We start from the raw sequence: 14,654 nt of genomic DNA on the forward strand, positions 1-14,654 counted from the left end.
CCAGTGAACAGTTCCAGGCAATTCAAAGTCTTCTCATAGGCCAAGTCCCTCATCTCAATAACCTGATGAACCTCCTCTGCACTGATTCCAAAGTCAGTATATCTTTTCTCAAGCAAGGAGATCAGCAGTTGACACCACATTCTGTGTCCACTTTTCTTATAATTTGCTAGTTCATACTCACACAAGAGCACAAGAAATAGGAGGAATCAGCCATCAGGCCCGTCGAGCCTGTTCCGCCATCCAATACAAGATCATGACTGATCAGGCCCTGGACTCAGCTCCACCTACCTGTTTTCACCCCAGAACCTTCAATTCCCCTGCTGTACAGAAATCTATCTGTGTCTTAAATATAGTTAATGAGGTGGCCTCTACTGCTTTCCTGGGCAGGGAATTCCACAGAGACATTATTCTTGGAAAACTAATTTCTCCTCATCTCTGTTCTAAATCTAATCCCTGAACCTGGGCAAGCCCAGCTCAGTCCTCACTCCAGTACTGCACTGTCTACACATTTTTAATCTCTCCCTCTCCCAGTGTAGAGTGCCCTCCTGCTTCAAATTATCCACCATTGTCCCTGTACCAAAAAAAGACCAAGGTAACATGCCTGAACGACTGGTGTCCTGTCGGACTCGCCTCAATAATAAGCAAATGTTTTGAGAGGCTGGTCAAGGATTATATCTGCAGCCCGCTACCACCCAGACTGGACCCCCTACAATTCACCTACTGACACAACCAAACGACAGATGACGCAACAGCCACTGCTCAGCATACCGTCCTTACACATCTGGAGAAGAAGGATGCTGTTCTTGGACTACAGCTCAGCATTCAACATCCAGTTCCATCCAGGCTCGACAAGAAGCTCAGAGACCTCGACCTTGACCCTGACTTGTGCAGCTGGATCCTGGACTTCCTGACAGGTTGCCAGCAGGTTGTAAATGTGGGCTCCCTCATCTCAACCCTCTGACTCTTAATACAGGAGCCCTTCAGGTCTATGTACTGAGTCCCCTCCTTTACTCCCCATATACCCACGACTGTATCGGCGCCTAATCTGCTAATTAAATTTGTTAACCATACTACATTGACTGGCCTTATCTCAAACAATAACAAGGTAGCCTACAGGGAAGAAGTCATCTCTCTGACACAGTGGTGTCAAGAAAACAACCTCTCCTTCAATGTCGCAAAACCTATTGACATCAGTGGATCTGGGATTGAGAGGGTAAACAGTTCCAAGGTCCTCGGCATCCACATCACTGAGGACCTCACGTGGTCTGTACACACCAACTGTGTGATGGAAAAGGCACAACAGCTCCTCTTTCACCTCAGACGGTTGAGGGAGTTTGGTGTGGGTCTTTCTACAGGGTCACAATTGAGAGCATCCTGACTGGCTGCATCACCGCCCGGCATGGTAACTGTACCTCCTTTAACTGCAGGACTCTGCAGAAACTGGTGCGGACAGCCCAGCGCATCTGTAGTTGTGAACTTCCCACGGTTCAGGATATTTACAACGACAGGTATGTAAAAAGGGCCCGTAGGATCATTGGGGACCCAAGCCATCCCAACCACAATCTATTCCAGCTGCTGCCATCCAGGAAGCGGCACCGCTGCATAAAAGCCAGGACCTGGGACAGCTTCTTCCACCAGGCCATCAGAATGACGAACTCACCCTGATTTGAGTGTACTCTATATTACTTTGACTGTTCTACTTATTATGGCATATTTAGATAGAGATGTAACAGAGAGATTTTTGCTCCTCATGTACGTGAAGGATGTAAGAAATAAAGTCAATTCAATTCATATGGGATTCCCCATGCTGCCAAGGTTTTCTCCCGCATGCCAAGGACCCCCAGGCTGCTGTAAGTTGCCCATAGTGTGCAAGTGCGTGAGAATTGGAGGGGGTGGGGGCAGCTGATGGGAGTGTGGAAAGAATGAATTTGGATTAATTAGCTTCCTGTATCTCTTTGGAATCAATGTTTAAGTTTTCTTATATGTTTTTAAAACTCTCACTGGTTTGGGACCAGCATATATCACAGAATCGTTCTTGTTTTATAATCCGGCTCGAGCTCTCAGGTCTTCTTCTGCTGCCAGTCTCTTAAATTTAAACAATCTCCCTCAAAAGATAATTAGCAAGTTGGCTTTTTTTGAACTACGCTTCTAAACTGTGGAATTCAGTACCTAAAACTATAAGATGCAGACTCAATTGACATTTTTAAACGTCATCTCAAAACCTATTTATTTAACCTTGCTTTTAATTATTATCTTTTTGTCTTTTATTTTCCTGTTTACTTACTTTATATTTTATTTTCATGTTTGGAATTCTTCCCATTGTAAAGCACTTTTAACTACATCAAGAGTATGAAAACACTATTGTAAATGGGCACATAATAGTCCACACAAAATCAATGGGCTAAAGACCCATTTTCACATTGTATGACTCTGGTTGACCCTGACCTGGAGTTGCAAGCTGCCTTCGATTCTTTGCAGAAAGGGGACCCGCTCTCAAGACCGGCCACTTTTCGGTACGCCAAGGACGCGGCCTGGAAGACTAGCGCTCCTTCAGGGTGATGGATTTTCGTGGCTCTGGAGGCGGGCAGATTCGAGGTTGGTGCCGCCATCACCTGATGTTTCGTGGGAGTACACGGAAGATCGAAAGCCGCGAGCTGGCTGTTGGCTGTGTGCCCAGAGACCCGAGTTCTTTGGACACAGAGCTCGGAAAAAGCAGCGCAACAGACTTTTAACATCATAAGTCGGCGAGTTGTTTTTGTTATGCTTCCCCTCTCGCTGTGAAATAGGGACACCTCTTTCTCCCTTATTAGGGAGAGGAAGGGCGCCTGTGGTATGTTGATTTACCGGGTGAACGAGTGGTCTTTGGGGTACTGCAAGTCTGTGTCTTTACTGATGCTTTGTTACACGCTTGAGTGCTCAGTGGGGGGGGAATGGGGGTGTCGTTGCCTTGCTTCTGTATATGCGTAGCATAAAAACTCAGCAAGTCGAGCAGCATCATCTGTGTGGGGGAGCAAGGAATTGTTGGTGCTTTAGGACAAAGTCCTGTATCAGAACACAGAATTTCACTGAGACATCCTGAATTGACAAATCCTACCTCCAACACCCCCCACCCATGCTGCTCCACCAGCTGAGTTTTTGTAGCAGATCGTCTGTTGCCGTTTATATGGAGTGCTCTGCCAACATTAGCAACTCTGAATCGAGGCATATGAAATGGCATTGGCTCAATGTAGAGTTACAGAATGCCACGGCACAGAAACAGGCCCTTCAGCCCATCTAGTCCATTCCAGCCTGGCCTTCTGCTTAGTTCCATCTACCCGCACCTGGAGCATAGCCCTCCATACCCCTCTCATCCATGTACCCATCCAAACTTCCTGGAAATGTTACAAATGAACCTCCATCTAAACTTCCACTGACAGCTTTTCCCACATTTGCACCACACTCTGAGTGAAGAAATTTCTTTCCGATTCCCCTTAAATATTTCACCTTAAAACTATGACCTCCAGTTTTAGTCTCACCCAACCAGAGGAGAAACACCTGCATGCATTCACCCTGTCTATACCCCCCATTATGTATACTGCAATCAAATCTCCTCACATACTCCTATGCTCATCTATTCAATCCATCTCTGCAATTCAAGTCCCAGCAATATCCTAGTAAACTTTCTCTGCACTGTTAAGCTTATAGATATCTTTCCTTTAGTGAGGTGACCAGAACTGCACACAATGCTCTAAATGTGGCCTCACTACATCTCTCACCCCTTTCCGCTCTAGAACACTGTGGGACCCAACTATCTGCACTTATGGCTTGGGTATCAAAGGCCAGGCAGCATCAGTTACCTTCTACGGGTGGCGACGGCGAGCTGCAGAACTCTGGAAACTTCTCCCGGATCATTGCCCGCAACTCTTTGTCCAGCTTTGGGTTGTCAAACAGGGGAGCCAAGGGCCTGAGAGCAAAGAGAGAGAAATGGAGGGAGAGATGACATTGTGAGCTCATTTCCCAGGGTCCCAGACACAACAGAGCAAGTATGCCCTGGGGTTACTTATGTTCAAAACCCACCTAACTGGAATTGGGCAGGATTAGAGAGCATTATCCAAAATGAGACCTCTTGGGAGTCTCTCTCTTTGCTTGTGCGTGGTTTTTCATTGATTTCATTGTGTTTTTACATCTATTGTGGATGCCCACAAGAAAATGACTCTTAGGATAGTATATGGTGACATATATGTACTGTGATAATAAATTTATATTGAACTTTGAGTCCCTGCACAAAGTCCTCAGCAGAACACAGAACTCCCCCTGTTGATGAAACAAATACACACACAGTCTCCGTCTCCACGTACACTCATCGCATGTACAGAAAATACTCATACCTGCATACACGCAGTCAACATATATTCCCCACATACACACAGTCAAAACTCATAACTATCTACAATACACACTTGACACCCGTAACCACCTGCAAACAACAAAGGTTTTTTTTTTGAAGATTAGGTTTAGTTGTCACGTGTACATGAAAACTTACAGCGAAATGGGCCATTTGTGTCAAATCAAATCAGGGAGGATTGTGCTGGGCAGCCTACAAGTGTTGCCACGCCTCTAGCACTAACATAGCATGCCCACAACTCAATAACACTAGCGAATATATCTTGGAACGGGAGCAAACACATGCAGTTACAGGAAGAATATATAAAATCCAAAAGACAGCGGCCGGAATTGAACCCCAATCTTACAGATGGCACAGTAATACCATTATGCTAACCATTGCACAACTGTGTCACCCAATCATATAGTCAGGGTCTGCGTCCATGTACAGTACACCCACACAGCCAATGCCCCTGTATATTTATGGGCACAGGACACCTACCATAACCATGTACCTGCACGCGCGAGCACGCACACACCCCTAAATGACACCTCTGTGAGGGTCAGAATACATTCTCTTACTGTTTATTCTGCCTGGCCAGTCCACAAGACATAGGAGCAGAATCAGGCACTTTGGCCCGTTGAGTCTGCACCACCATGTGATCATGGCTAATTATTATCCCTCTCAACTCCATTCGGAGCACAACCCAATGGGAAGCACATTATTTTTTCCGGCTTGAGGTAGCCCTCACCTCCTGTGTTCACCCTCTCTTCTGCCAGTCCACCTCTGGTCTACTCATACCTCTGTCAACACCACCCCCCAGCTCCATTCACCTACCACCCATTTAAAACTTACGGAAGGTGCAGGTTAACCATCATTATTGGCACAGACAACGTTTCCTAAATCTTGGAACAAAGGTCAAAGCTTGGGGACCTGTCAGCTTTCAGCTTCAGATTCCAGCATCTGCGATCTCCTGTATTTATATCCAGGAACTCCATTCCCAACAGCGACACACTCATACTCACACCTAACTGACTCCTCTGTGAGGCTTAGAATGGGTTCTTTTTCTGCTTATTCTGCCTGGGCAGTTCATGAGACATTGTGGCAGAATTAGGCCATTTGGCAGACAGGCTGCTCTGCCATTCAATGATGGCTGATTTATTTGCCTCTCAACACCATTAGGTTCACAACCATTCCCAACAACACTACGGGAGCACCAGAGCTTTTCAAGGTCAACTGTGGATGGATGTCAAAAATGCTGGCTGTGCTGGTGAAGGCTAGATTCCTAATATATACGATACTGTACCAACACCTTTAATTTCTCACTGTTTCAAAAGTAATTCCTCCTTGTACTTTCCCCCACCAAAATGAATTTTCATCTGAAGAGGCAGATGGGTACTTACGCTAGGACTCTCTTTTCCACTATGTGATTGAGCGAATTGAAGACACCCTGCCTCACGTGGGACTCCAGCGGGGGGTAGAAGTGCGGAATAATCTGCCGAAGAGGACAAGGAGAACATTAGCATCTGGGCTTGCAAATGGAAGTGGAGCACTGACTGGCAGGTCTAATTGACAAAGCCCAGGGTTACCAGCCACTCACCAGCTGGGCTGAATTTTTCACAGCCCAGAGTTACCACCTACTCACTAGCTGGGCTGAAAGGCCTATTTCAGAGCACTGTTACTCTAGGACTCACAATTAAATGACAACTAAATTGTACCTCATACTTTCAATTTCCCTTATTTAGATTCAGAATGATAGTTTCGCAATCAACTCGTTTACTCTTCATTACAATGAAGAACTTTATCACGTTATGGTCACCATTCCCTAAGGAAGCTAAATAAAAAGAAAGTTTTTATTTCTACCTATTGCCTTGAACCCAGACTAGAAGGGCCCACTGATTCAACAAATTGCTGATTCACATCTGAGATACGGACACACTTCTGTACTTTTCTGAGATGAGGACTCCGCTAAAGATGAGGGAGACAGGTGTTACATGGATAGCAGAGATCAAGAGGGGGTGGGACAAAGAGTCTGTTTTCACCTTGTGCAACAGCAACAACCCGTGCTCAATTCCCATCGCTGTCTGTAAGGAATTTGTACACTTTCCTCATGAACATGTGGATTTCTTCTGCATGCTCCAGTTTCCTCCCACATTCCAAAGACATATGGGTTAGTCACATGGATGCATCTGAACGTTGAGGGCTTTTCGGGCTGGAAAGGCCTCTTACCGTGCTGAGTCTCTAAGTAATAACAAAAAGTTCTAACCAATTCAACCTATCTCCTACAACTCAGGTTCTCAAGTCCTTTATGAATTGTCTCAGCACTTTTTCAATTTTATTTTTACCTTCCTATTGTCGGGAGAGCAGAATACTCCAAATTTGGCCTGACCAGTGTCTTGTACAATTCCAACCCAATATTCCAACCTCTGCACTCAAGTGTCCTGATTTAGGTAGGCAAGTATGTTACAAGCTCTTGTTACCATCTATCAACCTTTTACGCCACCTGTATAACTGAACCATCCCACGTAAAGAGAATTCGAGGGCTGGGGGTGTGGAGGAAGGGAACGGAGCAGACACGTCATGAGTAAGTAGGTTTCATGCCACCTGGTTATCCTCAGTGGCCCCATTGTGCCACACAGTGTGCATGTGTCTCTGCGTCAGACCGTGCCCTGGGGATAGCTGCCAATCACGGGCACAGCCCTCCCCACCATCCAGCACATTTATAGGGAGCGCTGTCGTAGGAAAGCAGCATCCATCATCAAGGACCCCACCACCCAGGCCATGCTCTCTCCTCACTGCTGCCATCAGGAAGGAAGGTACAGGAGCCTCTGGTTCAGGAGCAGTTATTACTTCTAAACCATCAGGCTCTTAAACAGAGGGGATAACTTCACTCACCCTAGCACTGAACTGTTCTCACAACCTATGGACTCACTTTCAAGAACTTTTCCTCTCATGTTCTCGATATTTATTGCTTATTATTTTGTTTGTTTTTTTTCCTTGGTACTTACAGTGAATGAATCTCAGGGTAGTATATGGTGACATTTACATACTTCGATAACAAATTTACTTTGAACTTTGATAAGCCCCACACCCAGGAGGCAGAGTGGTGAATGGAAACTGCGGGCGCACTCACCCGACAAATGAAATCCAGCAGTGTGGCAGTGATCGCTGGATGGGGCTTCATGGAATGATGCATCACAAGAATAGCAGGCTCTGAAACACAAGTCAAAAACAAAACCTTTCAGCTCCTGATCTCCGTTTCAATGCAACCTGTCACTTCCTGAGAATGGCTGTCACCCCTCTTCTGGGTCCTGATGCAAGATGTGAACTATCCCTTTGCCTCCACAGATGCTACCTGACCTGCTGGGCTTCTCTAGCAGTTGTCTTTAAGTTTTGCCCCACTTCAATCCAACCTCTGTCTGCTCGGTTGGGACAGGTGAACGACCATAAAATATAGGAGCACAATTAGGCCACTTGGCCCATTGAGTCTACTCCATCGTTCGTTTGTGGCTGATTATTTTCCCTTTCAACCACATTCACCTGCCTTTGCCCCACAACCTTAGGCTAACCTTTTTTGATTAACTAATCAAGAACCTATCAATCTCCACTTTAAATATACCCAATGACTTGGCATCCAGAGCTGCCTGTGGCAATGAATTCCACAGATTCTAAAGAAATTTCTCCTCATCTCTGTTCTACAGGGGAGTCCTTCTATTCTGACGCTGTGCCCTCTGGTCCGAGACTCTCCCACTAATGGAAGGAGTTTCACTACATGTCTAACTCATGCAGTCTACAGTGTGTTATGGGAACTTTGCTATATGAACAGTTCAAGAACATTAGTGCACTATTCCTTTCTCACGCTATTTATTTTTATATTGTAACTTATGAAAATTTTACGGCTTGCACTCTATTGCTGCCACTGAACAAATTTCACAACATGTATCAGTGATAATTCTGATACAGTATATGCAGTTCTTGCACTGAAAGTGTGTCAAGGACCTCTAAATTTTAAAACTTTGATAAGGTTGCCCCTCATTCTGCTATATTCCAAGGAATAAAGACTTAGCCTGGTCAACCTCTCCCTATAACTCAGGCCCTCTAGGTCTGGCAATTTCCTTGTAAATCTTTTCTGTTTAACCACATCTTTCCAATAACAACAACAGGGTAACCAGAACTGTATACAGTACTCCAAGTGCGGCCTCACTAACGACCTATTTAACAGCAGCAATGTTCAAATTCCCGGGAGGTTATAGGTTACTGCACTTCCTCTAGCAACTAGTTCTATATACGTACCACCCTCTGTGAGGAGTTGCCCCCACGATCCCTTTTACATCTTTCTCCTCTCACCTTATACAAGATAAAATGAACAGTCCTTTTCCCCAAGAGCGGGCAGTCCAAAACTAGCAGCCATAGATAAAAGGTGAGAGGGGAAATACTTAAAAGGGTCCTGAGGGGTGACTTTTTCCAGAGAGTGGTGAGCTGCCAGAGGAAGTGGTTGAAGCAGTATAATTTATGAAGCACTTGGATGGGAATATGGAGAGGTGGGGCTCAGAGGGATATGCACCGAATGCAAGAAATTGGGACTAGCTGGGTGGTCAGCACAGACTGGTTGGGCTGAAGAGCCTGTAATTGTGCTGTACCGCTCTGTGACAGTGGAGAGGAAGCACTGCTCTATGTCTAACTCATGCAGACCTTGTTCTGAGGGTGTGTCAAAGACAGTAAAGAGCTTTACTCTGCAAACTTTCAATACTCTGGCAAACCTGGTACTTGGCAGTCTTACACGAGTAGATTTTCCAGACTGTTGATTAATATTCTATTAATAACCCAATGCATGTTTAATTGACTTTTAAAATGTGACACCATGCTTGAATATTTTTTCTAGTGAACTGGTGATATAAAGGATCCTTACCGATGTTCATGATGCTGTCCTTTTCTGGATTGAAGAAGAGCCAGTCGTAGAACAAGGCAAGTTTGGCGTTAGAAGCTGCAACGTTGGACTGAAACAAAAAAAAAATGAGGGCAGATTTCAAACTTCTAACTAAAACTTATTATCAAAGTACATGCACTACCTTGAGATCCATTTTCTTGTGGGCATTCACAGTAAAACAGAGAAATACAATAGAATCAGTGAAAGACTGACAAACAACCAATTTGCAAAAAGACAAACTGTGCAAATAAAATAAGTAAATAAAGTCCATGTTGTGGATTGAGTTCAGAATTAAGCCAAGTGAAGTCAGCCACACTCATTCAGGAGCCTGATGGTTGAAGGGTATAACTGAACCTGGTGGTGTGGGACTTAAGGCTCCTGCGCCTCCTGCCCAACGGCAGCAGCAAGAAGAGAGTACTACCTGCATGGTGAGGATCCCTGATGTTAGATGCTGCTTCCTTGAGATACGGTGAGAAACCTCACCTTGTACATTGCAACCTGGTGCCAGATTACGGCCTGGCCAAGCCCAGCAGAATTTCCCTTCCCAATTGAGGGTTCACACCCCATTTGACGATATAATGTCACACAAGACTTTAGGAATACCACTGGCAGCGGCCCAGCCAGCCATTCACAGGTCTAGATAAGGGTCAGTCGAGGACTCTGCCTAAGCTGACTGCCTGCCTCTCACCCCGGGTTACATCTGCGCCCAGGTGTCCCTGAAGAGGGAGCACATGGCGTCCATGGGTATAATGGAGGATCTCCAGAAACAATGGGCCTTTCATGGGCTTGAGTGCACTGTGGATAATGACAACCATGTTTTAATTTGAAACTGTAAATAGTGTCTTTTTTATGAAGCTCTGTATTGCTATGACACATGCATATCAGTGATAATGAACTAATATATACCACTGTAGCTTAGCAGTTAGTGCAATGCTATTACAGCGCAGGACATAAGAGTCAGAGTTTAATTCTGATGTCATCAGTAAGGAGACTATATGTCTTCCCCTTGGAATACGTGGGTTTTCTCGGGGTGCTCCAGTTTCCTCCCACAGTCCAAAGACGTGATAAAACTAAGATTAAATCAGGGGTTGCTGGGCAGTCGTGCTCGGAGGGCCTGAAGGGCTTATTCCACACTGTAATCACCAAACAAAATAAATAAATAGGATACGCCTGATTTTGGACATTGCTGTCTTTGATGCCAAGCTCCAGTCCCGGCTGGTCTCTGGGTTAGAAAGGAGGCTCTCAGATCGTTGATGGGGTTACTCATGACCACCTCCTTTCACCTCAGAGATTTGGCTGGTGAGGATGCGGGATTGGTTCAGGCCAATGTGTGGGCATAAAGCATTGAAAAACATGGTAATACAGTACAGCAATCAGCCTAACGTTTTACTGTGTCAACTGCAAGGTTGGGGTTCAATTTCCTGCTGCTGTCTCTATGTACATACTCCCTGTGACCCCCTGGGATTCCTCCGGATGCTCCAGTTTCCTCCCATAGTCCAAAGATGGACAGGTGAGTTGTGGGCTTGCCATGTTGGCACAGAAGCGTGGTGACTCCAGCATGTCCTCATACTGCGTTGGTCATTGAAACACTGTGTTCACAATGTGTCATTTGCATCTGTGTACATATGACAAACAACGTCATGTTCTTATGTTCTAATTTTTAACTCATCAAGGCACCAAAATACTCTTGCCCACTCAAACATCTCCCCACAGGCACTGCATATTTATTAACTTCAACTCAAATAATTATAGATTCTCTACCAACACTGGAAGAAAAGTTAATCAGTAAGATGAATTATAAACAATGACCACAGATTGGAAGCTGTCCAAGTCCTGTACGTTCCTGGTCTGATCAATTTATAAATATAATTCTTCAAGTTATACTGTACAGAGGCCTGCTTGTAAAATTCTTGGAAGGCTGCAGACACAAATCTTGGAGCAGGATTTGGTGTGGACCGTGACGCTGCCTGCAACAAAGAGGCATCAGTGCATGGAGGCGTGCAGCCTGACAGCGAGTGATAGACTTAGTCGCTTTTCTGTGATCACAAGACCCTGTTGGAATGCTGAAAGTCCAATTCATTGGTTCAAGACCCTGTTGGACATTGGTGGTGTGGAATGTTGGAAGATCCAGTTCATTGGTTTATTGGCAAACGGTGGAGGATCTGCGTGGTCTCGGTCATAGCGAGGACTAGGCTTCAAGTCACCGTGGCCTTGGATCGCATGCTTGAAGCTACCCGGGGGAGGTGTCGAAGTGGGCACTCCACTGGAGTGCTGTAGGCAGTGGTGACGTGACCGCCATGCTGGAATCAGAGCTGCCCCCCAGTGTTCGCTCAGCAGACCAGCTGTATCGTGGTCGGCTGCAGGTTTCTGCAACATTCATGGACGAAGGATCTTGGATTATATTTTTGGTGTGACTGTGTTTTACTTACTGTCTTATATGTGGTATATGTGCCTTGTGCTGTATGACTGACGGTACTGTGTTTTGCACCTTGACCCCAGGGCAATGCTGTTTTGTCTGGCCGTATTCATGCCTATTCATGTATGGTTGAGTGACTTGAACTTAACAACTCATCTTCTGGGTTGGTTCTCCAGCACAGAAACGGACCCTTCAGCACATCTTATTCATTTGTACCCAGCAAACCCTTTATATACTGCTTGATCCTTAGCTTGACATGTCTTGGTGAATTAAGTGTTTATCCATATGGTTTTCAAGATGTTTTGAGAGACTGATCTCTACCATTTTCCTAATCCTCATATCTAAACTTTCCACAGTTCTTTAATATCCCATAGTTCTTTGGGAACACACAGTACAGTGCAGGAACAAGCACTTTGTCGGTGCTAACAATGACACCAAACTAATCCCATCGACCTGCACATAATCCACATCTCTCCATTCCCTTCATATTCTCGTGCCACTCTAAATGCCTTTCTAAGTGCCACTATCATATCTGCCTCTTCCACCACACCTGGTAACATGTCCCAGAAACCCTCCACTGAGTAAAATAAAACTTGTGCCTCACATCTCCCTTGAACTTACCTCTCTCACTTTAAATGCATGCCCTCTAGTATTAGACATGTCTACCTGGGGAGAAAGATACCAACCGTCTACTCCAGCTATCAAGTCTCTCTAGAAAAAAACAACACAAATTTGTCCAAACTTTCTTAACTTGCCCAAAAACATCTCTTTTAAACCTGCCTCCCTCACCTTAAATGCATGCCCTCTGTTTTAAATGTGTCTACCCTGGAAAAGCAAAGATCAAGTCTCCCCTCAGCTTAGAATGTTCCAGAGAAAACAACACAAGTTTATCTAAGCTTTTTAACTTGCCCCACACTATCCCGCTTGAAACTTTGTCACCTCTTTTTAAAGCTAGGTCCTCTGGTACTTGTCATTTGAGTATCTGAGAAAGATACTACCCGTTCATCTCTGCTTCTCATAGCTTTATAAACTTCTATCACCCCTCAGCCTCCAATGCTCCAGAGAAAATAAACCCTCCAATCTCTCCTTATAGCTCATACAGAGGCAAATCCCACCAAGTCTCCCCAGATTCCACCCTTCACCTACACAGTACAGGCAATCTGCAGTGGCCAATTACCTACGTGCCTTTGGGATGTGGGAGGAAACGAGAGCACCTGGGGGAAGCCTCTGTGGTCACAGGGAGAACATGCAAACTCCACACACAAAGGCAGTGGCAGAGGTGAGGACTGAACCCTGAGATCTCTGGCCTCGTGACGTAGCATCTCCACCAGCTGAACTAACCAAAAGTAGGTAAGCTGGCCATTGATATGAGGCAGTTTAGAGTCAGAGTCATAGAATAATACAGCATGGAAACAGGCCCTTCAGCCCTACTGGTCCATGCAGACCACAGCATCTCCCTACTAGTTTCAGTTGCCCATGCTCAGCCAATAACTGTCCATACTCCTCCTCTCCATTTACCCATCCAATGCCTCTTAAATGTTTCAATTGTACCTGCCTCGATCACTTTTTCTGGCATCTCATTCCAGGTACTCACTTCCTCTGTGTGAAGAAGTTACCTCTCAAGTCTTTTAAATCTCTCCCTTCTTGCCTTGTATCTGTATCCTCTAGTTTTGGACTCCTCAACCCTGGGGAAAAGACTATGACTGTGCTACCCCTCATGATTTTAATGAACTTCTACAAGGTCATCAATGTTCCAAGGAATATAGACCCAATGTGGCCAATCTCTCCTTGTACCTCAGGCCCTCAAATCTAATCAGCATCCTCATGAATCCCTCCTACACACTCTCCAGTCTTTCCTATAACAGAGTGATCAAAACTGTATACGGAACTCCAAGTGCAGCGTCACCAATGATTTATATAACTGAAAAATAATGTTTCAACTCCTAAACGTGATGCCTGCATGTTAAATGCCTTCTTAACCACCCTGTCTAAGCTGTGTGGCTGTTTTCAGCAAATGGTGCATTTTTACCCCCAGGTCCTTCTTTCACAACACTCATCGGTGCCCTGCCATTCACAGTAAAGTCCTACCCTGATTTGAAAGTCCAAAATGCTTCACCTATTTACCAATCCTCAGCCAAGCTCCCTAACTGATCTCTCTGTAACTCATTGTAACCAGCATCAATGAGCCTTCTTATCTGATGGCACAAACGTTAATTTCTCCAGTTTCCAGTAATTTCTTCCGCCCCCTTTCTCTCTTTTTCCGTTTCCCATTCTGTTTCCCCTCTCACCCCTTCTCTTCTCCTCACCTGCCCATCACCTCCCTCTGGTGCCCCTCCTCCTTTCCTTCTCCCACGGTCCACTGTCCTCTCTTATTAGATTTGTTCCCCTTCAGCAGTTTACCTCTTCCACCTAAGACCTCTCGGTTTCTCACTTCATCCCCCTCCCCAGCCCAGCCACCTTCCTCCTCACCTGGCTTCACCTATCACCTGCCAGCCTGCACTCCTTCCCCTCCCACCAACTTCTTATTCTGGCTTCTGCCCCCTTTCTTTCCAGTTTGATGAAGGGTCTCACCCCTAAAATACTGAACGTTTATTCCCCTCCACAGATGCTGCCTGAACTGCTGAGTTCCTCGAGCATTTTGAGTGTGCATTGCTTAAGATTTCCAACATCTGCAGAACCTCTTGTGTCACTGTCAACAACAACCCCTAATTTAGAACCATCACCAACCTTGCTCATCGTGTCATGTATGACGGAAGTAAGAGCTAACACCAGAGGGATAACTTTAATATGATTGGAGGAAGGTTTAGGTGAGGGAAAGTCAGAGGTAGTTTCTATTTGTTTATTTTACACGGAGAATGCTGGGTGTGTGGAATGCACTGCCAGGAATGTTGGTAGAGGCAGATACACAAGAGACATCTAAGATATTCTTAGGTAGGTACCTGAATGAA

General features: G+C 45.3%; 1 protein-coding gene across 2 annotated transcripts in view; it reads right to left on the reverse strand.

Annotated features, from left to right (window-relative positions):
• Window positions 1-14,654, reverse strand: part of ints3 (integrator complex subunit 3) — a 157,003-nt gene that overhangs the window by 83,102 nt on the left and 59,247 nt on the right. For both annotated transcript variants that reach the window (XM_063041861.1, XM_063041860.1), the window contains exons 11-14: window positions 9,273-9,360; window positions 7,497-7,576; window positions 5,767-5,858; window positions 3,837-3,943 (exon numbers count right to left, since the gene is read on the reverse strand). In XM_063041861.1, coding sequence (XP_062897931.1) covers window positions 3,837-3,943; window positions 5,767-5,858; window positions 7,497-7,576; window positions 9,273-9,360 — 367 coding nt within the window. The remainder of the gene's footprint in view (window positions 1-3,836; window positions 3,944-5,766; window positions 5,859-7,496; window positions 7,577-9,272; window positions 9,361-14,654) is intronic.

This window comes from Mobula hypostoma, chromosome 2 (genome assembly GCF_963921235.1).
Source record: "Mobula hypostoma chromosome 2, sMobHyp1.1, whole genome shotgun sequence".
Lineage (NCBI taxonomy): Eukaryota > Metazoa > Chordata > Chondrichthyes > Myliobatiformes > Myliobatidae > Mobula > Mobula hypostoma.